This window comes from the organism of the source record quoted next, unplaced genomic scaffold, assembly GCF_019419815.1.
Source record: "Pyrus x bretschneideri cultivar Hongxiangsu unplaced genomic scaffold, Pyrus_bretschneideri_v1 Contig6, whole genome shotgun sequence".
In the NCBI taxonomy this organism is placed as follows: Eukaryota; Viridiplantae; Streptophyta; class Magnoliopsida; order Rosales; family Rosaceae; genus Pyrus; species Pyrus x bretschneideri.
Genome location: NW_025999798.1, coordinates 2255032 through 2282166, shown reverse-complemented (window position 1 = coordinate 2282166; position 27135 = coordinate 2255032). Strand labels below are relative to the sequence as shown.

At 37.7% G+C, this 27135-nt stretch overlaps 5 protein-coding genes across 8 annotated transcripts; 3 read left to right on the top strand and 2 right to left on the bottom strand.

Annotated features, from left to right (window-relative positions):
* Nucleotides 1–953: 953 nt before the first annotated feature.
* On the top strand, nucleotides 954–2985 carry LOC103950867 (probable pectate lyase 3). Its single transcript, XM_009362118.3, has 4 exons — nucleotides 954–1345; nucleotides 1512–2172; nucleotides 2262–2504; nucleotides 2732–2985. The coding sequence occupies exons 1-4, from the start codon at nucleotides 1113–1115 to the stop codon at nucleotides 2951–2953; spliced, it is 1359 nt and encodes a 452-aa protein (XP_009360393.2). The 5' UTR covers nucleotides 954–1112; the 3' UTR covers nucleotides 2954–2985.
* Nucleotides 2986–4678: 1693 nt separating this feature from the next.
* On the top strand, nucleotides 4679–7087 carry LOC103950957 (AP2-like ethylene-responsive transcription factor At1g16060). The gene is made up of 7 exons (XM_009362219.3): nucleotides 4679–4941; nucleotides 5026–5117; nucleotides 5423–5511; nucleotides 5599–5672; nucleotides 5764–5814; nucleotides 5915–5991; nucleotides 6204–7087. Exons 1-7 carry the CDS (start codon nucleotides 4679–4681, stop codon nucleotides 6851–6853), a joined length of 1296 nt encoding a protein of 431 aa, XP_009360494.2. The 3' UTR covers nucleotides 6854–7087.
* A 473-nt stretch (nucleotides 7088–7560) lies between these two features.
* On the bottom strand, nucleotides 7561–11991 carry LOC103950866. The gene is made up of 13 exons (XM_009362117.3): nucleotides 11835–11991; nucleotides 11673–11734; nucleotides 11389–11448; nucleotides 11204–11291; nucleotides 10916–10986; nucleotides 10703–10804; nucleotides 10431–10520; nucleotides 9937–10011; nucleotides 9702–9734; nucleotides 9356–9433; nucleotides 8957–9025; nucleotides 8338–8450; nucleotides 7561–7856 (listed from the first exon to the last, which is right to left on the bottom strand). The coding sequence occupies exons 1-13, from the start codon at nucleotides 11887–11889 to the stop codon at nucleotides 7835–7837; spliced, it is 918 nt and encodes a 305-aa protein (XP_009360392.2). The 5' UTR covers nucleotides 11890–11991; the 3' UTR covers nucleotides 7561–7834.
* A 689-nt stretch (nucleotides 11992–12680) lies between these two features.
* Nucleotides 12681–15562, bottom strand: LOC103950864. Its single transcript, XM_009362115.3, has 8 exons — nucleotides 15323–15562; nucleotides 15187–15242; nucleotides 14670–14832; nucleotides 14339–14427; nucleotides 13872–14001; nucleotides 13494–13586; nucleotides 13261–13363; nucleotides 12681–13059 (listed from the first exon to the last, which is right to left on the bottom strand). The coding sequence occupies exons 1-8, from the start codon at nucleotides 15500–15502 to the stop codon at nucleotides 12710–12712; spliced, it is 1164 nt and encodes a 387-aa protein (XP_009360390.2). The 5' UTR covers nucleotides 15503–15562; the 3' UTR covers nucleotides 12681–12709.
* A 695-nt stretch (nucleotides 15563–16257) lies between these two features.
* LOC125471555 (single-stranded DNA-binding protein WHY1, chloroplastic-like) lies at nucleotides 16258–19622 on the top strand. 4 transcript variants are annotated; one of them, XR_007253679.1, is made up of 8 exons: nucleotides 16260–16579; nucleotides 17115–17215; nucleotides 17367–17459; nucleotides 17789–17883; nucleotides 18288–18361; nucleotides 18775–18863; nucleotides 19000–19181; nucleotides 19324–19622. XR_007253679.1 is itself a non-coding variant. In XM_048572101.1 (7 exons), exons 1-7 carry the CDS (start codon nucleotides 16321–16323, stop codon nucleotides 19117–19119), a joined length of 831 nt encoding a protein of 276 aa, XP_048428058.1. In that variant the 5' UTR covers nucleotides 16260–16320; the 3' UTR covers nucleotides 19120–19304. The 4 variants fall into 4 exon arrangements, 2 of the variants coding, with proteins under 2 accessions (XP_048428059.1, XP_048428058.1); XR_007253680.1 differs by lacking the exon at nucleotides 18775–18863 and having other exon boundaries at nucleotides 16258–16579; XM_048572101.1 differs by lacking the exon at nucleotides 19324–19622 and having other exon boundaries at nucleotides 19000–19304.
* Nucleotides 19623–27135: the final 7513 nt, after the last annotated feature.

Here is a 27135-nt window from a genome sequence, read left to right as displayed (position 1 = left end):
GAGCGAAGGAGGTAGAAAAATGTGGACTGGGATCATTGGTGATGGCAAGACTGGATTTTTGGGATGACAATTTTTTTATTAACTATTAAATTATTAAGCCAATTTGTAATTTTTAAATTTAATTATACTTGCGTGACCCATTTATGTGTCACATCAGCACATAATAGAATTTTTGACAGAATTGTGACGGAATGACTACATTGATTTGAGACACTTGCGGGACTACATTGATCAATTTTCAATTTTAGGGACTATTTTGATGTTGTGGTCAATTTCAATGACCATTTGTGAGAAAAAAATCGACTTATGAGGCCCATTTATTTGCCACATTAGCACTTAATAGAATTTTTAACAGAATTGTAATGGAAATATCACATTGATTTTCGACACATTTTCAGGGACTGCATTAATTGATTTTCAATTTCAGATACCATCTTAATGATGAGGATCAATTTCAGGAATCATTTGTGATAAAAACCCATAAGTGTATAAACAAACTTTTTTACAAACAAGGATGTTTACAAATATTACTTTTCAATCAAAAGATCCAAATTGAACTTATCCATATAGTCAAGACACTTAATTTACGCATACATATGCACGTAAACCTTGAAAACCGTTATGAAAAAAAAAAAAAATAAGGCTTCGACTAATACAATTTACAAATGTATTAAACATGTGTCGATGCGAGTATTATGGTGATAGTCTTTCCTGTAACAACATCCAGAATTAGCTAGCACCTGAATTAATCAATGCGAGAAGATAAAGAACTTTTCAAAAGGGCGGGGTAGCCCTATTGCTATTTTTAACGGTCAACCGATGCAGGGGAGCGGCTGCCCACACTTCCCGTCAAATGTTAGATTAAGACGCTTAATTATAATTAATTAACTGCAAATGCCTTATTTAGCGAGTCTGTTCTCATATTTAAAGACACCCCCAGGCAAATCAATAGATAAGTCGGTTGGTTAATTAATAATCTCTTGTGACCGGTTTAATCCGTTGGCTTGGCTTGGCCGGGACTGCTTCAACACCATCGAGCAACCCTGTCCTCGCCCAACCCGACAGTGTCCTCTCGCAAGGTGTCGGTGGCCGCCGACGAAGTACCAACAACAATGGCAGCGATGTTTAACTCGCCCTATTTCTTTCTGTGTTTGTTTTTCTTATCCTTTGCTGCATTTGTTTCGAGTAATGATGGTCCAACCGATGTTACAAATGAAGATACTATGGTATTAGATTTAGATGCGTACTGGAAAGAACGAGCCCAAGAAGCCTTAAAGGAGGCCATGGAAAGCTACCATAAAAATCCTGAGCAAGTCACTGAGGAGTTCAATACTGGAGTTGCCGAGTAAGTCTAATTATTGCATGCAGATTTACCGTTCGACAATAATATATATAAACTTTTGCTTAACAATATAAGTCTGGCAAAAAATGGTACTTCATACATTTATATATACGAATGTATATGTTTTAGTTTTGTCATCAGTGACATATATACACATATATGTGCGCAGGCTTTTGTCCAAGGAAAACACCACAAGAAGGAACTTGAGAGGTAACAAGGGTTATAATGGTCCATGCATGGCGACCAATCCAATTGACGCCTGCTGGAGGTGTGACGCTAATTGGGCCAATAACCGAAAGAAGATTGTAGGCTGCGCCCAAGGCTTTGGTAAAAAGGCCACCGGAGGTAAGGACGGTCCCATTTACGTGGTGACTGTGGGCACAGATAATGACGTACAAAACCCCAAACCCGGAACCCTACGCCACGCCGTGATTCAGAAAGGGCCTTTGTGGATAATCTTCGCAAGAAGCATGGTGATTAGGCTGGAGCAAGAGCTGATGGTGACCAGTGACAAGACCATCGATGGTAGAGGAGCCAATGTTGTGATAGAAGAGGGTGGTGGCATTACCCTCCAGTTTGTGAAGAATGTAATCATCACCAACCTTCACGTCAAAATGATTGTGTCCAAACCCGGTGGTATGATCAGGGACTCCGTCGACCACATGGGTTTGAGGACCAAGAGTGACGGCGATGGTATCTCCCTCTTTGGTGCCTCCAACGTCTGGATCGACCACGTTTCCATGTCCCGGTGCGCAGATGGGCTCATCGATGCCGTCATGGCTTCCACCGCCATCACCATCTCCAACTCCCACTTCACTGACCACGATGATGTACTTAAATTGGAATTACTTTAACCTTAAGCTAATTAACCTAATAATTAATGGTGCGTACAAAATCTGAAAATCATGCATGTATGCAGGTGATGTTGTTTGGCGCCAACAACGCGCACACTCAAGACAAAATCATGCAAATTACTTTGGCCTTCAACCACTTTGGTCAGGGACTGGTGCAGAGGATGCCGAGGGTCCGGCACGGATTCTTCCACGTGGTGAACAACGACTACAACCACTGGATCATGTATGCCATCGGAGGAAACATGAACCCTACCATCATCAGCCAGGGTAACAGGTTCATTGCTCCCGCGAACGCGGCCACCAAACAGGTAACATACAGTTTACATGAATTAATTTTTATTAATTAGTAAATACTAATTAGCCCCAGTCAAGTGTCTTCACGCACGAGTGCGGATGTTAGTTTTTACCAAAACGTGTGCTAGCTCGATCGAAAAAGTAATCAGTAAATACAGTCCAAATATAACCGTTTATTATACATGCTCTAGTACGTTCGTTCATATTTAATCTGTCATTAATTCTGGATTTAATTGTATAGGTGACCCATAGGGAGCATACACCAGAGTCAGAGTGGAAGAACTGGGAATGGAGATCTGAGGGAGATTTGATGATGAATGGAGCTTTCTTTGTTGAATCTGGATCAGGAGCCAGCCAACACCCAGCAAAGTTGGACATGATGCCCTTCCAACCAGGGACCTTTGCCACAAAGCTCACAAAATTTTCCGGCGCTCTAAACTGCGTTGTCGGCAAACCCTGCTAGGTTTTTTTGTTATTATTTTCCTCTTTTTTGAACGTGCGCACCATTAGATGTAGTACGTGTTGTATTCAAACGCAAAAACAAGGATCGAAACATATGAAAAAAGAGGATATTCTGAAGCCGTACATATATGCCACCATTGTTGCACTTTCTAATTATTTTCTTATTCTCTTTTTGGTAATTTATTGGGGAATTAATGAAGGAAAAAAAGATGGAAGTGGGAGAGGGATATACACCTAAATTCAAATCTAATATAAATTGAAGAAAGCAGTAAAGGTCATGCCCAATCAAACCGATCGAATAATTAATTTAGGACTGCATGTGGATGCTAATTGCAGCATTAGAGTTAACAATACTAATTATAATGGAATGATCCATAAAGATGCGCGCAGCATAATATGATCTATATATCATGATTAGTGCTAATTGATTAATTAACAATTTGACATCCAGTCTGTGAAAGCATCATCACAAGGACAAGGGTTGGTTCGAAATCTCCATAGGAATTAACGTGGTGTATGGAAAGCAACTCCACACATTTTAATTGCATACAATATTCTAGATATAGGAGATTGACACGTTTGCCATAAAATACAAGTGAATCATATCAGACACCAAGTAGTAAATATTGGACGAAGAACCCTAAGCTAAAACCACAACAAACAAACGGGGAATCATATGTTGTCTTATAGCAGCACAAGCGACAGGTTTGGCCATGCCCTAATTATCCCACAAAACAAAATATAATGCCCTTTGGACATTGTCATCTTTGGAGAAGCCAGAATTTTCTTGTCTCGTCCACTGCTTGTCTACTATGATTCTCCAAAACTTCACCATTTCTGTGTTAAGATAACTTTTTTTTTTTTTTTACCTTGCTGCCATTTCTTGGAAATATAGGGTTCAAATTCCCTTCATACCCTCAGTGGAAACATAGAATTTTATCCACTTTTATTGTACCTTGATATGCACTAGCTACTTTAATTTATTTCTATTTTAGACAAGCAATATTGAAAGAGGGGGCCCTAAATTGAGCGCAGAACTTCGATGATAGTAACGAATGTTGACTGATCTTAACAACTTCAAACTACAATCTCTTGGTATTTACAATGATTGTTGGGCTAATAGTGCATTCTCCTCCTTAATTACAAAATTGCACTGCGGATATGTATAGTTCAATATTTTTTGAAGAATCCATAAGATTTGAACTCAAAGACTGACTGTCATATTAGATCAAAATAGTTGTTGGCCAAAGTTATGCTTCCTAGAAAAAGGGCAATAAAGCCATGAAAAAAAATATTTTTTTTGTCACTCACAATCTGAACTTAGACAAAGTCAGCCTTAGTGTTCAGCATGTGAATTTAAATATTTGTTAAGTTAACCTAGATTATGCCGAAGAGTTGGTATAACTAATCCTCTATCCAAGAAAAATAAAAGAGTTAAATAGTGTCAATCCTGTATCATCCACTTGGAGTTTTGAAAAAAGATTAACATGGATGCCTTCTTCAGAGGCTGAAGTCGGCCGGAGTTTCTGCTAGCATGCAGACACTCATTTCTTGTCTCAGAAAGGCACCGAAATCATCGCAACTCAAAAGACAAAGTAAGCATAAAACAAGAGAAAGCACATGCATATAAGAACTTTGCATTTTTTTTTTCCAACAGCAAACACTCAAAAAGTGAAAACCTAATTGTCTTATGTTGTTTAGTATTGACAAAGAAAAAGATAAAGAGATGGATACTAGTGCTGTAAAATCTGAACTGATCAGCTCCGGGAGGCGTCCGTTGTGCACGATAGAAGTTGACGCTTTGGTGAGCAAGTGCGTCAAAAGGAGGCGCCGCGATTCGTCTGCTGTTGCTACAGCAACTGCTCCAGGAAACAGTGATCAGCAAGGTGATCAAAGACTAAAGCAGCAGGCTCAGGCTGATCAATCTCCTACTAGTACTACCACGACGACAACTGTGAAGAGAAGTTCCAGATTTCGTGGAGTCAGCCGGTCTGATATGTTGTGTTTATGCTGACAATTATTTTTGTTTTAGTTAAATGATGAGGCTTGATATCGAGGAGTTTATATATGCAGGCATCGATGGACAGGAAGATATGAAGCTCATTTATGGGATAAGGGGTCTTGGAACCCAACACAAAGGAAGAAGGGAAAGCAAGTTTATTTGGGTAAGTACTAACGTGACATGACTAGTCACAGATTTACAGTAGGGAAGTGATTTTCGCACATCATTTTACCTCTCCATCACATCAATGCTATATATGTTTGGCCTTTAGATTTATTCTCTCCATCACATCAATGCTATATATGTTTGGCCTTTAGATTAAATAAATCGAAAGAAACTCAAATGACAAATAAACAGGATATGCTAAATGAGAAAATGAATGCAGAAATCGTTTCACATAAACTTCTAATCATTATCTTGGTCCACATTTTAGTGTGCAACTAAACATTTTTGAGGGAAATCCAACAGGGGCTTATGATGAAGAAGAATCTGCTGCAAGAGCCTATGATTTGGCAGCACTCAAGTATTGGGGAACATCAACCTTCACAAATTTTCCGGTATGATTTTCTGACGACACGCCATTTATAGGCAATAATTTATGCGAGTGTCGTGTTAATTTTGATTCAATGTCTTCTTCTTTTCAGGTGCCTGATTATGAGAGTGAAATTGAGATAATGAACACCTTAACAAAAGAAGAATATTTAGCCTCTCTGAGAAGGTAATATTCATCTCCTAATGACCACTCCTCCTGTAAACATTGTTTGTATACTAATTTCATGTCAGTGATCTCCTTTTTCTTCTGTTTACAGAAGGAGCAGTGGCTTTTCAAGAGGTGTATCCAAATATAGAGGAGTTGCAAGGTAGTACTACTTAACTTCTTTACCATTTTAATCTTTTGTTTCTCTTAAGTTAACCAATTCGTTCAAAATTTCTAAGATTGAACGCTTGTGAGAACTGCAGGCACCATCACAATGGGAGATGGGAAGCAAGGATAGGGAGAGTTTTCGGAAACAAGTACCTCTACCTCGGCACTTATGGTGAGTTTCAATCCGATCTCTAGGGTAGCGATTTCCACTCTCCTTTTTGTCACTATGCTCCAAATTGAATATTTGATACTTCTTCTGCACTCACAGGAGTGTAGGAGGCTAAAAAATGAGCATTAAAATCGTTGGCCGACCTTTAAATCTATTTGTTTCAAAGTACAATGGGTGTGTGAAGTGGTTTATATGGCTTCTTTTATTCCATCTAGGTACCCAGGAAGAGGCTGCTCATGCTTATGATATTGCAGCGATAGAATACAGAGGCATAAACGCAGTGACCAACTTTGACTTGAGCACATACATCAGATGGCTGAGGCCAGGAGCCAACTCTCTTGACCCTCAGGAACCGAAATCGAATCCAGATCAGCCTCTCCCCATGCCAACTTCCTCAAATGGCGTCCCTCTGAGAAAGGAAGGACGACAGATGTCCATGTTCCAACCCAACTCCTTCGCCGTAGATGACATAGACGCCTCAAAAAATCGCGACATTTTCCCAAGGCAGCAGCAGCCTCCTATGCCCGTTAGCCCCTGCCCCAAGTCATCACCTTCCCCAACAGCACTTGGCCTCCTCCTTCAATCCTCAATATTTAAAGAGCTGGTGGAAAAGAATTTAAATGGAGATAATGAAGAGAGTGAGAAGAATGATTCAAACCTTCTTCCGGAACAGAACAACAGCGACAATATTAAGCAGATTTTGTACGAAGAAATGCGAAATAATCCCTTTACGTGTCCTTCAAACAACGACGTTTTGCCCGCATTAGAGTCACAGGAGGAGAGCCTGCTGCCCTTGTGCAACTCCAGGGACCAACCCCTTTGGAATGGTGCCTTAAACATGTTTACTTCCCCGGACTTCAACTAATTTAACTTTAGTTTTAGTTAAATCACTCGTAAAACTCCAGCTAGATCGTTTCGGTTTCGCTTCTTCTGACTGTAAGAGGGAGTTGGTGTTAATAAATCCCTGGATTTTTCCATACGATGCAGAGCCACTGGGAATATAAAGAAATAACAAGGGATATCAGTCTTAGTGGTTTACTTTGATCTGTAAGATAGGGTTTGGGTTAAATATTACTCCACCATGAACATTAAAGATAAATGCAAGCCTTTTAATTTCCGTCTTTTGATTCTTCTTTTCCACTTCTAGTTTTACATAACTCCAACGTATTTTATGAGAAGGGAGATGTGAATTCTTGTCGAGGAGAATAGATATTAGATACACTGTTCTAAGTAACTTAATTAATTCCGGTTACGTGACAACTCTTCTTCTGCCACTAAAATGTGGGTTAAGAGATTTTTCGAATTGGAAGTTGTGGCTACATATATGTGCACGATATTGAGACAGCAGAGATTCAAACTCGGGATATCGGATGCACAGAACAATGCAATTAACGAAGGGCAAGCTCCTTGCACGATTGAGAAGACATTAGATGAATCAGAGGGAGAGAAAAAGGGTTGAGGTGAATACAAGTGAGTCCTAATTTTTAAAATTAGTAGAAAAATAAGGACAAATCGAGATTTTGAAAGTAACACTAATAGGAACTAATCAACTGCATAACGGCAACACCGAAAGAACCCGAAATTTTTACTCGAACATTATGCTTTCATTTAAGCCAACAAAACAAGGTTACTAAGCTCCACTGTAATATTTACTTCATCTCTCCGTGATCCGAAACTTCAGAAATAAAACATCTAAATGCCTAAATGTGAAACAACTCCGCGGTTGCAGAGATTTTGTACATCAAACTTGAACTACTGGACCAAATAAACCTAGTTGTCTCTCATGAGTTATGACTACATAGCATTAAAACATGGCGATGCAGCCATCTTCTTTAGAATATTGCAATCAACACCTGGTTGACACCGACCTGCAAAAACAGCGAATTTAATTACAACGTAAGAATATCAATCGACGCTCAACAGGGATATAGCTCATGCATATCAGTTCCGAAAAAGAGACTTATGACACTCAACAGGATATCCATTGGACTGCCCCAGATCATTAATCTAGGCTCTAGCTACCTTATAGATACAAGGCGGGACTGAATCCTAAATCAATATCTACAATCAGCCCTCAGTAACATGGTATTGTCTCAAACTAAATGTTAATTAACAACGGCTGCCCAAGATAGTTCACAGCAGTTAAAATTAAACACACAAATAAGAATAAAATGCAGTTCTCTCCCCCACAGATACGAGAAACTAAAAAGAGCTAAGTCCAAAATAAGTATGGCTAACATTGCTTGGTAATCTCAGTCGAAAGCATCAGATATGGATACAAACAGACTGATGGCCATTACACTGTTCAAGAATGATGCAAATACTAGATAATAGAGTTTCTATTCAAACCTTATCAGGTTATTCTTCTGATTCTCTCCTGTCATTTCAGTATCATCTTTCACAATAGCATCAGTTGATGGATTTAAAGTTTCAGACAAAGAGTCCGCAATTTCTTTAAGACCCTGCAAGAAAGTGGAACGAATTACAATTAAGTAGCAGGTATTAATGCTTTGGATATCAAGATTCCAGTGGCTGATATAGTAGTGTCATTTTTCAAGCCAAATAAAACAACATGACCAACTCATCCTCCAATATAAACTAAAGACATTTTGTAGGAAACGGGAAAAACTGAAAGGCCTATGATTTTCAGTAGCTACTCGGGTATATAGCTTGAAAGGAAGCCGTATTTGACCTCTTTCCTTGCTCCTAATGTTGTGGTGTAAAATGACAATGAAAACAAAGACAATGCAAAACTAAAGCATCTTGCTTCGTAAATGCACTAATTTGGCATTTAATTTCCATAGATTACCCTCTGTTTTTCAGAAAAACAAAGGGATCAACCGTCTTACATTATTACACGGTTTTATCAACCACAAATAATAATAAGAAGTAAATATCAAGTACTCTGCAATATTTCCAACTAGCATATAATCAACAACCAGAAGAAAAGGGATTCTTAGAAACAAACCATCAGGCCCGAAGCATCTGAATATGATGGTAAACGACCACGTGACTTCCCAGAGTTTTCAAGTTGCTTCTGCAAGTGGAAAAAATACACCATCCGGGTGGTATTACTAATTAAGTACAGGATCACAGTAAAAGATAAAGGGCAGTGCGAAAAAAACAACTTTGCAGTCACTATGTGCTGCTTTGAAGAATTAATCTGAAACTGTCGAGTAATAAGTAGCTTGCACTGAATTGATAACAGGTAGATCAACAATATCAGATGTTCCTGTTGCCACATTAACTTTGACTACGATATGACCTTACTAATTAAAGGTAACTTTGATAAATGAACACAATTTTAATTTATTTTTTCATTTTCTTAAAGTCAAAAGATATTATAAATCCATGGACGGGTACAAACCTGCAGAGTTTTAGGCATTTCAACTTTTTTTCCATCGACAAAATTGACCAGGTAGATAACACCAAGATTTGCAAGATCCTGCACAACACATTTACGTAAGTACGACCTCAAGCAGACAAATGGATGATGTATGTACTGAACTAAATGCAAGAACCACTCAAAGTTCTCCAAAGCGAAAACAAATTTGACTTACAACTCGTTAGTTTCAGTTTTAAAGATGAAGAAAGAGCCAAGTTATGCACAATAAAAAGTAAGATCAAGCATGTCATCCCTAAAAAACAAATTCTATAATTTCTCATCAATTAATCATGGCTCAACTATTCCACTAGAAGTAAAGCTGTTTTACCTGCTTTTGTTCAAGAGAACCCATCTTATGATCCTGAGAAAGGGAAATGGAAAACAAGTTACTACTAATTCAAATATATTGTGCATGCATGATAGAGAAAGAGATACGTAAAGGACAACGAGGTACATAAGAGAAAAGAAAAATGGGTGTGCATCATGAAGAGAGGGAATGAAAACGTGCGTGCTTAAAAAGAGAGGTAAAAAATTGGCCTAAAGCAACATAATCTAGAACTCACCAAACCAGAAACCATGCTCTGCAATCTACTCAAGTCATAGTCAATATCAGTGAGAGAATGTTGCACTCCAGCAACCTGTTTCACAAATTGTAACCAAATATAGAGATGAAGCTAAGAAGAAAGTAAAATATATTTCTAAAGTATGGTAATCAAAAGAAAGCCATATGATATTACGGATCACAAAATATCCATATGATACTAAAGAAAGTACGAATACCATACATCTAAGGTTAAATTGGATAGGGCTTGTTAAATACTAAAATGTGTACATTTAAGACATCAAGCATCACACTATGGATAGCGAATAGCTAAATACACCCCCCAAAAACCAGCTGTGAAAAATCATTCTCTATAAATCAACACTGATCATATCAGAATTGCTTACTCACTACTTATGGAAATCTAACAAGAATCAGCCTCATTCAAACATGAAAATTAATATGCATTTTTTAAAATCTATGAGTTAAGGGTTCAATATGCAGTAAAGGACATACATCTTCCTTAATTGACCTTGAAAGCTCATTTTGCTCCGACATTTTGTCATCCACATGCTGAATCCTCTGCGTCAGGTGCTTCTTTGCTTTCTGTCCAGCATAAGGATATTAAATACAGTTGAATTGTTTAAATATCCATTAATATATATATATATATATATATATATATGAGTTCTGCAAGCCAAGTTGATTTGGGAACAACTATGATCTCCTTAATACAACTTCACACAACATAGGATTTTCTTTTTTGTCACAGACAACGGAAAACTTACAGCAACAGCCTCTTTCACGTTATCCAGATTTTTTGTCAAGTTCTCAACAGCAGTAGCCATACCACGCTTTGTCACATACATCATATCTGAGAATTTTAGACCCTAACCATTTGCAAAGAGAAAAATGTTAGTTTACTCAAGAAAAGAAAAACTCAGGGAATTGAGTCAATTGACTGAAGAAATAATATAAAAATATCCATATAATCTGCATACCTTCCACCACATGTATCCATAACCCACTGCTCCCAAGGTAGCTGCTGGCATTATTAGTGATGTCATATTACCTGAAAAGAAAAACAAGAATTTCAATGAAAAGAAAAAAGAGAACCATTTCGAAATTGTTTCTTTCGTATTATGAACTGCATAACGCAAATAGTAGTTGTGGCAACTTGAACCCAAAATAAAGGGCATGACCATGCATTAAGTTTTAATACACAAAAGGAAGAAAACACAAAGCAACCGAAGAATTTATTAGAAGCACCAGAGAGAAAGGTGAGATACCAATTTGGCTACCGTTCCCATTCACAAAAACCGTTCCCCCGCCACGCGAAGAGCCAATTTGCCTGATCTCAGCTGTCATTCGGCTAATCTAAAAGATAATCAAACAGGAAACTTCATAACCATACGAACAAATTCGACACAAAAAAACATCATTCCATACTATCTTACACCAATTTCCACAATACCTGTGCTGTGAGGGAATCATAGTCACCGTCTGCGTGTTCCCCGGATCCATTTAACAATGACTGCCACCAAACCACAAACAATCGCAAAAATCCATCAAATTTTCTCAGCAACCAAACACGAACTCCCAAATAAACAAAAAAAATTACCAAAACGATCAAACCCCTTTTCCCCAACACCAAACCGCTCCGACCCAAGTAAACAATGACAAATAAACATTTTTAAAAAATCATTAATTTGATTTTACCACTAAATAAGCAGAAAACAAAAACGGTAAAAACAGTACCTGAAGTTCACCGAGCAGCTCGGATAATTTGCCGTTCTTAAGAAGGATGGTGCCAGTATACCCTGCGCAGAGAACAACCAATCACTCAGATCGAATACAGCTAACTCCGCAACCAAACAGACCCAGTAAGAAAAACACAGAATACGGGCGAGGGATAAGTACCTGCCCCAGCTAAGATCAGGATCTTGGAAACCCCTATTCCGCTCTGCATAGCCATGGCGGAGTTCGTGTTCGATCAGAAAGTGCAGGACGGTGAGGAAACGACGGCGTATTTATTGATGAGACAACCGACTTTGACCTTTTTCTATGCCCCACGACGTCGTTTCGTGGGTATTGTGTTTAGGATAGTACTATACAAATTTTTTTTTTTTTTAACAAAGATATTATCTTTTTTTTTTAACAAATATATTATTTACACCAAGAGAAAGGAGGTGTATTTAGCCTTACAATGGGTTAGCAATAACGTGGTTCAAAATCTAAAACCTCTCATTTACGAGCGAAAATGAATACTATTAGATCATAGTACTAAGCAACTACAAATACTTATTTTTATTTTTTACATATCATTCTTAATTTTTGACCGATCAAATAAATTAAAAAAATTAAATGACTAAAAATTAGTAAAGATCTGTAAAAAATAAAATGAGTCTGAATAATACTTTCCTTATTTTATAGACACGACAAGTGACATGAGCCTTGTGCATTTCTTTATTCAAATGCACTTGGGATTAGGTTGGTCCCATCCTAGCAATCTTAAGTGATGCTGAGCATCAGCATAACATTAAATACCGTCATGAGTGTGAGATGATATTCTAAATTACTTAATTTCTGCTAATTTACAAGAAGATGATATTGACAAACTGAGACGATATTCTAGACTACTTAATTTTTGCTAATTTATAAGAAGATGATCCTGACAAACTAATACAACTCACTTCTCGCATTGACATGTTTCATAGTATTTCATTGTGGACTTTTTTTTTGGGAAAGGCACAACGTCAATTGCTCTAATTTCTTCTGATTGGCGAACAATGTTTTCAGGAAGATACAAATCTATTAGGACATGTCCTACTATTATGCCCATTCTCTTGGCACATCCTGCACTTGTATGTTCTTCTGCTGCCAAGCTTGACCTTCACCCCAATAAGTTTGGGGCATGTCCTGCGATTATGGCCTCTTTGACCACATATCTTGCAGTGGTGATGTCTTCTAACCCCGCTTTTGTGACTGCTCATCAACCTCGACTTTGGACAGGTTCTTCTGTTATGGCCCTTTTTGCCGCAAACGCCACAGGTGAACTGTCTATTTATCAAACCACCGTTTAATTCTGGACAGTAGTGTCTTCTATGCCCCTCGCGTCCGCAGTTTCGGCAGTAAAATTTTATTCCTGCATCGCAGAAGGGAAACAGATTTAAGTCAAAGCCTGTTGCATGCGTTTACATTCCCGCATTCTGCGGAACAAGGCAATAGAACAGATGGAAAATAAGGTTACAAAATGTGCCTGTACTAAACAATGGATGTAATCCTAGTATGCAGATTCAGTGACAAACTATCAACAGTAAATCTACAATGGAGTGTAAGAACTTACCCGTCATTGAAATGCTCCTTTTGCGACGGTTTTCAGGGTCACTAAAGAAAGCTTTTAAAGCTTCCGACGTATGCTTTCTTGCTGCAGCAGTTCCTTTGGCTTTCTGCAACACATATAAAACCAATGCAATTAAATCCTCTTTATTTTGAAGTTGGATATGAATGTTTGAGCACAAAATTCATCAAAGTTAAATATTGGAAGTTCCCAAAAGTACTTAATCTTAAAATCTGGACCTTAATTGCAGCCACTCTTTGAGCATGAAGCATAGGATCGCGATGGATGATCTTCATTCTCTTACTAAATAGACCGGTTTTGGCATTCAGACTCTGCAATCATCCAACTAGACAAAGAAGATTAAATTCATGATATGGAACTCAATGTTTATGCCGTGTCCTCTATTAAGTAACAGTTTATGAACTAATATACCAATTGCAAAACCGAGCATCAAGCCAATAACAATAACAAGCGTCTGTAGAGTTCTGATAGCTAAAAATTGCAGGTATCATATATAGGTATAGCTCTAGTTTGCAATTAATACGTGATCTTGTATGTATTCATGTCATCCAATTTACACGCAACATTTCTGGTAAGGTTGAAGCGGATAAACTAACTTTTAGAGACCGGCTGATCTTCAGTCCAACTTCAGGTGGTGGTGATTGGTACACTCGCTTCGATTTTCTCTTCACTAGCTTTATGTCTAAATTGTCAACTTCATCATCTTCCTTCACTCTGAGCGGAGAACTGGGAGGGGGAAAAGTTAAAGTAAGATATCCAAAGTTACACTGCATCATGAAAGAACTCAAAATACTTGACATGTAAAAGCTAAACAGAAGAAAATACTTGAAAATAAATATGAAGCAAAATTTAGGTAGAAATACTTGCTTCAGTGATCATGTCAATCTTTCAGTTTAAGATATCCTTTCCAAAACTAAAGTCTAACTAAAATGACCAGATAAAAAAGGCAGTGATTAAATTGTTATAAACTAGGTACTAAATACAAGGAACAGCACGGCAGAAAATATAGAATATGGAAAACAAACCAAGAGTGCAAGATAAAGTAGGAAGGCTAAGACGTTACACTGAGCGAGCATTCTCCCATGGTCGTTCATCAATCGACTCTTCCCATATGACACAGTCTCCTGAACACTGACGACAAGTCATTATGCCCTGTTACGATAAGCGAAAGGTTAATGAGTCGAGTTTCCCTTGAAAAACAATGCCTTATGGTTTATTCATAGCTATAGCACATTCTTAATCATCTAACCGAAGCAAACGAAAGATAAAAGATTCAAGAACAACAATGTCCGAATCGATAATCAACAGCAACATAGCACATTATGAAGTGCATATTCTATCCATATCTTATCTATAAGCAACTCTTCACAATAAGCTTTAGAAAAAGCACAAACCTTCCCAACACACTGTGAACAATCTGATCTGGACCTTTCTATACCGCACTCTGAACAAGGAGTATATCCCCTCCCCCGGCAACTCGGACAAGGCAGCTCCCTGATATACTGCCCGTTTGGACCAAACCACGACCTTGGTTTGCGCGCACCCAAACTAACATTCCTGAAATTAAGATACATTTATTAAGTCTAAGTGCCAACTTAAACATAATCTAAGCAGACAGTGCGGGCAGCCAGGTTAGCTAGAGTGGATGTGCCCCTATCTACCGAGAAATTTCTCAGTGTGCCAGTAACATGACCCGATACATCAAGTGCCAGTAACACGACTGGATACACCAAGTGTGAATGTTTGGAATTTTTTTTCAAGTGTCCAATGCTCCTATCAACTCGAGTGCAAATTACCCTCTGTAGTTTAGATTGGATTAAAATAGAATATCGTCTTTTAATTATGAAATAAGAGTGAGATACTATAAACAAATGAAATTATATGAGGTGAAAATTTTACAAATTTACAAACCTCGGCTTTGAATTGGCCTCGAGCCCGAATAAGTCTTCGGAAGGATCATAACCCAGCTGCCATACCAATCCAAAACACCATCAATAAAAAAAAAATGCAGTCAGATTTTCCGGGAAATTCAAGAGAGAGAGGGTACCTGCGGTGGCTTGGGGGCTGAGACGGCGTCGTCGTTGGTTGAAGATGAAGTGACTCTGGGCACGAACGTAATACTGCTGCGACTGTAACTGGTCCTTGTGTTGGAGCGAAGAAAAAGAAAGAAGCGGACGCTCTCGTGCCTCCATTGCAGTGCGAGTCCAGAGCAACAAAGCGACGACATTTGACATGAAAAAAAAAAAAAAAAAACTCAAGACTTCGCAGGCTGCAAGCGGCTTTGAGAGTGGAAGAGTCGCGTCGCGTTGCTACACTGACGTCTCGCGTGTGGCTGAAAATTAGACAACACGCGCCTTTTCCCCTCCTTATGTGTCGACATGGCATGCCATTATCAACCAGCCCACAAGTTAATCATCTTGGGCCGAAATTTAAAAATAAAACGTCAGCAACCAGCCTAAAATCCGGCCCGCCGTTGTTTTAAAGCAGAGAAAATGGTAGAAACGGCCTTTTTAATTATAACTGAATTGAAGCAATGATTTTTCAATTAATTGTTCCTTTAACTCATTAAATGTGTAGATATGGTTTTTTACGTTAACTTCGTCAAAATAAGGTACATTCTACACACATGAGGTTGAATCAAGACTAATTTTGATTTTAACTCATAATAGAAATAGTTCTTTAATTTTAACTCAATTAGAGCAATGCTCTCTCAACCTTAATCCAATTAGAGAAATTATCACTCAACTTTAACTAAATTGTAACAATGATCATTCCACCATGACTAATTTTGATTGAAGTTTCGGCAAAATTTACAAAAATGACTATATGTGTATATTTTAATGAGTCAAAAAATGAATAATCACTAATTTTTAGTTGAAATTCAATCGGATAAAATGAAAAAACTAGTGCTACAATTTTTCCTTTTTAGTTAAAAGACCAACGTTTCAATTGAGTTAAAATCAACGAACTAACGCTACAATTTTCTCCCTACAGCATATAGGGGAAGGGACAGAGTTGCAGAGAGAGAGAGGGAGAGTGTTCAGGATGCTGAAACTACACTCGTTATCTTCCCCTGCGACTGCACAAAACCCTCACAAAAGCCCTAGCCAGTTCCTCTCTTCGCAGCTCTCCGGTAGGGGTAGGGTTTTCAGCACCAACACCTTCGGCTTCGCTCCGAGTCCGAGCTTGTCGACGAAGAGGCTTTCCTTGAAATGTCGCCAGTCGGAGTACTTCGACCAGCAGAGAACCAGCACCGCCGCTTCCCCGAACAAGCCTTCTCCTGCTTCGCAAACTCCCACCGGAGGTACTTACTCTGTCCTTGGACTATTTTATCCTGTGCTGCTGTAGAAAAATGGTTTGGAAATGGATAGAGTTAAGGGATTGTTTGGTTACATGTAGCTGAGCAAATGAAGTGTAAGAAAGCATGAAAATTTTGCACTTGATTGCGTGTTGTGTAGCTGTTTGGCTAGATTAGGAGCCCATTTAGCATGAAGGACAGGGTTGAATTTGACCATTTTGAAGTTAGGGCCCGTTTGGGATTGCTTTTGGAATCTCTAAACGTGCTTTCTGACAATTGACAGCGCTTCTTGGTTGTAGAAATGCTTTCGGGAGAAGCACCTGCTCTGTGAAGCACTTGGATTTTTAATAAAATTTTCTGCATGATTAGAAGTGCTTATTATGGAAGCAGTTCCAAACGGGAACTTATTTTCTGTGCAACCAAACAGGGATATTGAGCGATTAAAGCTTACAAATTGACGAACCAGTTTAATGATGGCTAGGCAGAATTTCTTTGTTTATAGTGTTATTAATAAATGTATTTGTTTGGTTTATGCGTGTAGTGACAGGGATGGCACCTAGGATTTACGTGGGTCACTCAATATACAAGGGAAAGGCAGCTCTTACTGTAGAGCCCAAAGCTCCAGAGTTCACCCCATTAGATGTATGTTTGATTTGATTGATGCATTATTTAGTTCTTTGTAAGAATATGGTTCTTTGGCAAGATTATGATTTCTCAACCGTTAATACAAAACTGTGTTTATGTTATGGAGCGTCTAATTGATTGTTCTTTGATGGTTTGGTGTCCCGGACAGTCAGGGGCATTCAAACTTTCCCGGGAAGGTTTTGTGCTACTTCAGTTTGCTCCAGCAGCAGGTGTTCGTGTATATGACTGGAGCAGAAAGCAGGTGATTCATGCTGCGTTTGCTCATATGAATAATGAATTTACAAGAATGATAAGAACTGAAAACTTTTAGTAATGTCAATGGTCAAATATTTACCTTGTTACATAATAAGGTAAATAATACTTCCATTATAGTCCATGGTCCTCTAACTTTGATTATTGGCTAGTCGTTACATAATACTTCCATTAAAAACATTGAGGTGTATGGTTACCGCATACCAGTCCGCCGTTAATAAAACCTTTTGTTAAGTGTATATGGCCACTTACTATAATTGTAACTTTGTAATTATGATGATCATTAATATATGCAAAAACAACAATTGGTTTGTGTAGGTATTCTCGCTATCAGTGACAGAAATTGGAAGCCTGGTTAGCCTTGGCTCAAAGGAGTCCCTTGAATTTTTCCATGATCCTTTTAAGGGTAAAAGGTAGCTCCTTCACTCTTTCCCTTTCTTTGCATTATCATGGATTTTGGTAACAGTGGTGGTTTTGCCTGTGTTGGATTATTTGTATATGGTTCTCCTAATCAGCATACATTGAATATGAGTGACTGTAATAACCGGTGGTCTCGTGTGGTGATATATGTAAAAATCTTGCGTTCAATACAAATGTCTTCATTTTCTCTTTGAAATTATTAAGATATCTAGACAAGCAGAGTGGGACAAGTATTTGTTCATTGCAACTGTACTAAGTTTGATAGTCTATCCCTTGTGATATGAACATCTGATGACAGATATGTAAATATACATGATTATACTTTCGTGCATCTCCAACTTGTTGATGGTGCATAATGTAAGTGATGTAATATGTACTAAAATGTTTTGTTTTGCAGTGATGAGGGCAAGATCAGGAAGGTGTTGAAGGTGGAGCCTCTTCCAGATGGATCTGGCCATTTCTTTAACCTCAGTAATTGTCTTATCCTTGAAATCTTGGTGGCGAACATTACATTTATCTTCACCTTATTATGCCATAATATATAAGTTGATGCTGCGATTTTTTAATTTTCAGTCATTTAAAGTATAGTCAATCGTTGGTACATCAATGCTTTTGGCAAACTTTTCCCATTTATTCATCAAGCTATACACTTTTCAGCTGTAAAGTTTATAACTAAACACCATTATGCTGCATGGTTAAACAATGGATATGCAATACATGGAAGAAATTTAGGTGATCACGTTTTTTTAGGCGAGGTCTGTTTGCAACGTATAGTTTCTGTTAAATCAGTACAATTTTATTGCACACAAGCCATTTACTATACTTATTGGAGGGTGCTAAGTTTTTTTAACATATATTGCTGTTATCATTATGGCATGATCAAGGTGTTCAAAACAAGCTTATCAACTTGGACGAGAGCATTTATATTCCTATCACCAGGGCGGAATTTGCCGTTCTCAAATCAGCTTTCAATGTGTGATGTCTCTTTCTCCTCCTCCTCCATCTCTCACACACGCTCATCCACCCACCCAAATTATCCTTGTATAAAACATACCTGCATTTGCTGAATCGTTACTGGTTGGGACTCATACTTTTTCTGTTCTTTGCAGTTCATCTTGCCGTACATTTTAGGTTGGCATGCCTATGCAAACTCCATAAAACCAGAAGCTTCGGGCCGTGCCAATAACTCTGGTATTAAATACGGAGGAGATTTTGAATGGGGCAGATAGTAGGGACACTAAGGGAACTTTAAAGTGCAAATGATGATGGTTTGATGTTAATCGTTCGTTGTGTATGTCCTGTTATTATCTATCTCCAAATTTTGGGTTGACTATTAGTAGTCTTAGTTTGAGGTGGCTACTTTAGATTAGTTACTAAGAAAGAGTGTTTTTTTTTTTTTTTTTTTTTTTTTTTTTTGGGGAAAATATTACCAGGGTAAAGATGCTAGAGAACTACAAAGAAAGCCTACACCGAGGTCAACAAGCAAACAAAGCAACATAACCAAAGCAGCGAAGGGGATAGAAAAAGAAAGGAGTATTTTTAGCAGGAGATGGAGCCCTGTGATATTTCATTAGTCAAGAAAGACAAATTGTTGGTCGCTCTTTATATTAATCCGATGGCTAATCTACTTTAATAAATATTTACGTTAAAAAAAACAAAACAAAAAGAAAACTTACAAAATAAATATATTCACCTATTTATAACAGTGAGCTACCCACAGATGTATCGAAATCACTATAAATATTGGTTTTAAATTTTATGTGATCTGAACTTGAAAATCTCCAAGTAACTACAAACAAATATCAATTTATTATACCACCACCTCAAGTACTAATATGTTGTTGTTTTAACTTTTCAATTTTTTATGTTAATTTATACATGATACAATCCAATTGTATAGTTGGACGTTGACTGCAGTAGAGGAGTCATGAATTTTACCCATCTATATACTTAAACTGAAAAAGGAAAAAAAAATTATAAGAAATATAATAACGCAAAATCATAGATTAAAAGCTCACTGAAGACGTTTATAAATGTATAGTGTATATTAAAAACTATATTTCTAATATGACATAGAAAAAAGGTCAATAATAAAACATCCGCACAACATACAATTAGTCACCAAAGTAACGTGACTAGAAATAGTGCGAGGCCCAGAAGCAATGTTGCTACTCTGATCTCAAAAGGAATTGCATAATAAGTGTTAGTTGATTACATTAATCAGTGATTAGCTGATATAATAAAGAGAAAAAAAAAAAAAAAAACCAACTTCGTCTAAGGGCAGTTAGAGCTTGATATGGATCAAAGAATAAGGGATATTTCAATTAGTAATAATTTTTAGAAAGTATATGTTAGTAATTCTATAAATAAAAAGAAACTTGTATAATCGTTAATGTTCATTCATTTGTTGTATTGCTAATGATATAGTATAAAGAATCAAAGTATAATATTTTTAAAGGAAACTTTAACGAAAAACTCCTGTTACTGTTCACTTTAACGAAAAACCACATTTTTACTCTAAAAAGTCAATCCTAGTATTATTCACTTTATCCTTTATTTTATCCTTATCATTAAAACTCAAAGTTTTCAAGCCTTTTTCATTAGTTTTTCTATTTTTAAATGGACCAGACGGGTCAAAATTTTGAGAAATTTGATATACCAAAAAAAAAAAAAATACAAATAAAAGTGAGAAAAATCAAGTAACTCTCCTATGGCTTTATTAGCCCTGCCAGTGGTCAATTGGCATGACAATGGAAGGACCAATTTTATCATAACATGAATTTTGGATTTGGCATAAAGTTAACTTATGGAAGTTTGCTAGATTAAGATTTTGTTTTTTTGTTTTTAAATGATATCAGATGGTGGCTTCGCCATAGTCGTCCACCTTTTCGGGGCTAGAAAGACTTACAGAGGCATTTCAACCTCCTTTGGGCATCATATTATGATTCACCACACCAAAAATCGAACTCAAGACGTGAAGTATGAAATACATGCATAAAATTTGTCATTAACCACTGGAACATCCGACCATGATTTTTTATGCATTGCACATAGAGTTGAAACTGTTATCAAGCTGGCTCCATCGGTCACGATTCCCAACTCTATTCAAAAAATGAGGGCAAAAAAACCCGGATCCAATAGTTATCGAACCCAAAGCCACAACTCAATTTCTTGTAGACTTGACAATTACTTGTCGGGGTAATGCTAGGGAGACTAAATTTGAAAACTAAATGATGTGTTACCAATAAGAATGAGCATGTTTATTAACATTTAACCAATAACCCAATTGTGACATCCCACATCGCCTAGGGGAGTGATCCTTATATGTATATTCTCATCCTTACCTAGCACGAGGCCTTTTGGGAGCTCACTGGCTTCGGGTTCCATGGGAACTCCGAAGTTAAGCGAGTAGCGCGCGAGAGCATTCCCAGGATGGGTGACCCATCGGGAAGTTCTCGTGTGAGTTCCCAAAAACAAAGCCGTGAGGGCGTGGTCGGGGCCCAAAGCGGACAATATCGTGCTACGGTGGTGGAGTGGGCCCGGGATGTGGTGGGGGCCCGGGCCGGGATGTGACACCAATCATCAACTTTCATGTCCTTTAATTTTCAAAACTTTGTCTACAAATTTAGTCTCTCTAGCATTACCCTTACTTGTTCCCAAACATTTTTAACAAACATTCTTGGCTTTTTCATAGTCAAACATTTTCTGTGTGTGCTTTTGCAAATTATGTAAAAATTTAACTTATTTTAGCTATAATATTCTTTAAATTAAATTAAAATAACTTCCTAAAATTCACTTCAGAATATTAATCCAATAAAAATTAGACTAAAATAATTGTTCAACAAATAGTTGTAAAATTAAATTAATATAACTCCCTAAAAGTCATTTCAGAAATGTTAATAAAAAAATTAGACTAAAAAAAATTGTTCAACAAAGTAATAGCTAACTAGCATATGCCCCACACTTTGTGTGTGAAAATAATAATTATTTTTATTTTAAAATGGGAAGGAGAAAGGGAGAAAAAAAGAAGGTCGATTAAAGAGAGAAGTTTTCCTTTTACTAGCCTTTCTGCACGCGATCAGGCACGTGCGAAAGGTATTTTTCAATCATAGAGCGTTATGCGTGACTTACACATTTTAGATGTATTTATATGTGATGATTGGTTCAATGTATAGAAATATAAAATAAAGACGATTATCATCTTTAATAATACAAGCAGGAATTTAAAGTATTTTACATAGAATATGTAAAAAAAAATAATGGAGAAGATCTTTGATACACTTGACAGCAAAACATATCATGAACTCATATCGTTTCGTCTTGTTGAAAATTTAATACGTTTGGTTAAAATCAAATATTAGCATTATTTGTATATTATTTAGAGATGCAAATTGTGCAATTTTTTTTATTTTTTATGACCGTATGTTGGAAGTTTTCGCAAATTGGTCATAAAACTTTTTGCCATATAAGGCTACGAATCTTTTCCAACTTACACGAATTCAAAATTATTTTTCACCATCCTAAGGATACACATCTACTATACTGCATAAGTCGCCGAGGTCATGATACTGGCTTATTTATTTACACTGTAGTCTGTACCCCCAAAAGCTAGCGCGTGATCCTTTTTCAACTATTTGCAAGCAAAACCCCATATATAGTTCCACAAAATCTTGCCGTGATTGATGTCCAACTCTCTGCAAAAGAAGAAAAAGATTTTCAAATGGATTATGGAACTAAAACAACGCACCATTCCACCAATTTTGATTTAAAACCATGAGCAACTCATTGGGAGAAAAATGATGAAAACAATATATTATTGAGATTTCCACCAATTTTCTCCCTTACATTTGGCAGTTGTGTAGATTTGCATCTCTAGTCAATTTTTTCTTCTGTTGTACTTTGTTTGTTGACAAAGTACTTTGCAAAAAGAAAATAAGCATTGGTGACAAAGAGTAAATGAAATACATACTATCAAACTGAAATACATACCTTAGAATGATTATTCCCACCACCACAGCCTTGTTGGTTCGATATATGTTTGGAAATTTTATCATCTCAATAGAACACTCAAACACATGGTAAACCTCATCTTACTATTTACAGCAGAATAAGTAAATCATTTCCTTGAAGTTGAATGCTCTCCAAATGGAGAAGAGCTTGTTCTTGGTCTTTTAGAATTCCTATGGACTCATGTAGAAAATCTCAGCTTAAGCCCTTCAACCATCCTTACAATTAGTCTCCCAGACATATGCTCTCTAAAAACTACAAACTCAATGAACACACCTTCCTCATAAATACGATTTCTCAGCAATATGCTCCCTAAACAAATAATATTGAACACTCAAAAATGTCAGGATAGTTCTATACTATGCAAGGAGTAATAGTTCTAGTCTTACCTATTGGGAGAATAATGTAAATTCGTGAGGACAAATCATAGAGACAAAAGATCGAAATAAATGGCTTACTGACTGAGTCGACTCCCATCTGAAGCAAGGGAAGCATGCCAACAGGCAACATACCTGAAAAAGCAAACGTTAAATAAGAAGAAATATTGGAGAATCTATATACACAAAATATTCAGGATTTAAAAAAACATAATCTTCAAAAGCGAACAAAGACAAAATCACATACAATGAATCAGAAGAACCTAATCACATGATGCACCTTGTCCTTTCTGATGAGCTTGCAGCTTGAAGGAGGACCAACACTGAAGGCTTGAACAAGAAGCTTATTGATAGAGTTAAATGAACAAATAGGATTGTGACACTTGTAATCAGATTAAGAGAGTTAGTTATAGTTAGCAAGCATATGCAAGTGTAAGAATGTTCTTGTATAAATACCCTCTAAGGAGAATAATGTACTGATCAAGAAAAGTAATAAGAAATATCTTTCTCTCTCACTTTACATTTCTCTCTAGACTTCTCTCTCTCGCTCTCTCTCTATAAACCCTAATGATGAACTGCTTCTTGGTTTACATGGTATCAATCGCCATGGCTGTTTCAACAGTGTTTCTTCGATTCCTCGGCTGCTTCCGCTCCTCTCCTCAACTGTGATTCCTTCTCTTTTTCGACGGTAGATTCTTGCTGTGTTCGTTACTGCTTTCTGGTATTCTGTTTCTTCGTCTGTGAGTTCTTTTGTTAGGGTTTCGGGATTTCTTGATCTTCTCGTCTTTGTTCTACAAGCTTGTGCACACCAGGTGTTTGTGATATTTCCTCTCTTGATTTTTCTTCTTACGTTCTGCCACAATGGTTACTGCGTCTCAATTACAAATTCTCCAGTCGCCTATTACTTCTCTTATTTCGACGCTTTCCACATCTGTCAATGTTAAACTTGATGATTCGAATTATCTCAATTGGCACTTTCAAATGGCATTATTGCTCGAAAGTAATGGCATTATGGGGTTTGTTGATGGGTCAACACCCTGTCCTGCTCGTTTTGGTGAATCTGGTACCGAATCAGATGACTATACCATTTGGAAACTTCATGATCGTGCACTTATGCAGCTTATCACTGCCACCTTGTCTCCCGTGGCCATGTCTTGTGCTATTGGTAGTTCTAGTTCTCGGGACTTATGGATTCGACTTAAGGAACAATTCTCTACTGTGTCTAAAACCAGCATTTTCCAGATGAAGTCCAATCTTCATACAATTAAGAAGGGGTCAGACTCTGTAACTCAGTACCTGCAGAGAATCAAAGAAGCTAGGGATTATTTGTCTGCTGCTGGTGTGTTTCTTGCTGATGAAGATATTATTATTTTGGCTCTCAATGGTTTACCTCCGGAGTATAATACATTTCGAACGGTTGTTAGAGGCAGAGAAAATGTTATGACCATTAAGGAATTCAGGTCTCAACTCCTTGCTGAAGAAACTATTGTGGATAATCATTCTACTGTTCCTTTTCTTTCTGCGATGGTGGTCACTAATTCATCTGCTATGTCCAAAGGCTCTGGTGGTGGTCAGTCATATAGCCCTATTGGGGGTCAGCAATATGGTGCATCTGGGGGTTTCAAGCCCTATGTCAACAAGCACAGAGGTAAAGGCAAATTCAATGGAGGACAACGATACTACACTCCTCGGCCAGTGTATCATACTCAATCCCATGTTTTGCCTACCCCTACTCCTGGTGTCCTTGGTTCTTTTCCTGGTCAGTTTGGGAATCCATCAGCACCTCCTTTGCAGACGTGTCAATTGTGTAATGCTGAAGGTCACACTGCCCCTTATTGTTCCAATAAGTCGTCTGATAGACAACAATGTCAAATTTGTGGCAAATTCAATCATACAACTTGGTATTGTTTTCACAATGAAAAAGGACCTTCTTATATGGGACCTCACTTTTCTCAGCGGGCAGGTGCTCCTATGCAGGGTTACTCATACAATAGTCCTCATGTGTTCACTGGGTCTCAACCTTCTTCAGTACAGGCTATGCATACTGTTTTTTCTCCATCCTCTCAGCCTTCACACGTGGGGTCTGTTGCTTCTACCTCTCAGTCACCACAAGTATGGTTGACAGATTCTGGGGCTACTAATCATATGACAGCTGATCTTAACAATCTGTCCATAGCTTCACCATATCCCAGCAATGAAGTTGTTCAAACTGCCAATGGTGAAGGTTTGAGAGTTTCTTACATGGGCAGTTCTATACTTCCTACTTCTCACAGTCCTATCAAATTAAATTCCCTTCTTTATGTTCCTAAATTGACACAGAATTTATTGTCAGTTCATAAGATCTGTGTGGATAACAATTGCTGGCTAATCTTTGATGCATTTTATTTCTGGATTCAGGACAAGGCCACAGGGAGAATCATGTACAAGGGCCCTTGCAGTAATGGACTCTATCCTATTCGCTCCCTCTCTACCTGTTCCGTTCTCTGTCCACCTTCTACCTCTTCATCTGTTGCTTATCTTGGAAAGCTTGTGAGTTCCAACTTATGGCATACTCGGTTAGGACATCCATCCAATCATATTGTTTCCCTCCTACTTAATCAAGCCAATATTTCTTGTAATAAGGATGTTGTTTCCTCTGTTTGTCAAAGTTGTCTCGAGGGCAAGTTTACAAAGTTGCCTTTTCCTTCTACACATGTCAAGTCTGTCCTACCATTTGAAATTGTTCACAGTGACCTTTGGGGTCCTGCACCATGTAATTCCATCGATGGTTATAAATACTATGTTACTCTCATTGATGAGTGCACTCGTTTTTGTTGGTTATTTCCTCTATACAATAAGTCTGATTTCTATAATGTGTTTGTTACCTTTTGTGCCTTTGTCTCAACTCAGTTCTCCTCTTCTGTGAAAATACTTCAAACTGATGGGGGGGGTGAGTACATTAGCACTAAGCTCAAAACATTTCTGCACTCTAAAGGAATTGTACATCATAAATCGTGTCCCTACACACCTGAACAGAATGGGTTAGCCGAGAGGAAACATAGACATATCATTGAAACTACAGTCACCTTGTTACAATATGCCAATCTTCCTTCTAAATTCTGGACCTTTGCTTGTCAAACATCCATTTACTTAATTAATCGGATGCCAACACCAGTCTTACATAATCAGTCTCCATTTCAAGCATTATATGGTCATCCTCCTGTCATTACCCATCTGAGGGTATTTGGATGTTCTTGTTATCCTTTACTTCGACCCTACAACACATCTAAACTTCAAGCTAAGACAACCAAATGTGTTTTTCTGGGGTATGCTTCTAATTATAAGGGATATCTCTGTTATGAAGTGTTAAAAGAGCGTTTTTTTTGTTTCCCGTCATGTTGTCTTTGATGAGACTGAATTTCCTTATCTCAGTCTCCTTCACCTGTCCAAACATTCCAGTTTGTCTCCTATCCCGTCTCAGTCTTCAGTTCTTACCCCAGTCTCTACTCATCAGAATATTTTGATGGTGCCTATTCCTCAGACTCCTTCCTCCATTTCACCATCTGTGATTCACACTTCCGAGTCTAATGTCCCTGTCTCCAGTCCCGGTGTTCCCTCTCCCTCCATTACTGCTCCACCAAATGATAATTCTCCTCTTCCTGTGGACCCTGAGTTTAGTCCCGTGAGTTTACAAGTGGTGTTACCTATTGCACCCTTGAATATGCACCATATGCAGACCAGGAGTAAGAGTGGGATAGTCAAACCCAAGGCTTTCCTGAGTACTTTGGTAGAATCCAAGACTTCTGGAGATCTTGATCTGTCACTGATTGAACCGGTTACTTATAAGTCTGCTATGAAATCGTCTGTGTGGTTGACTGCTAT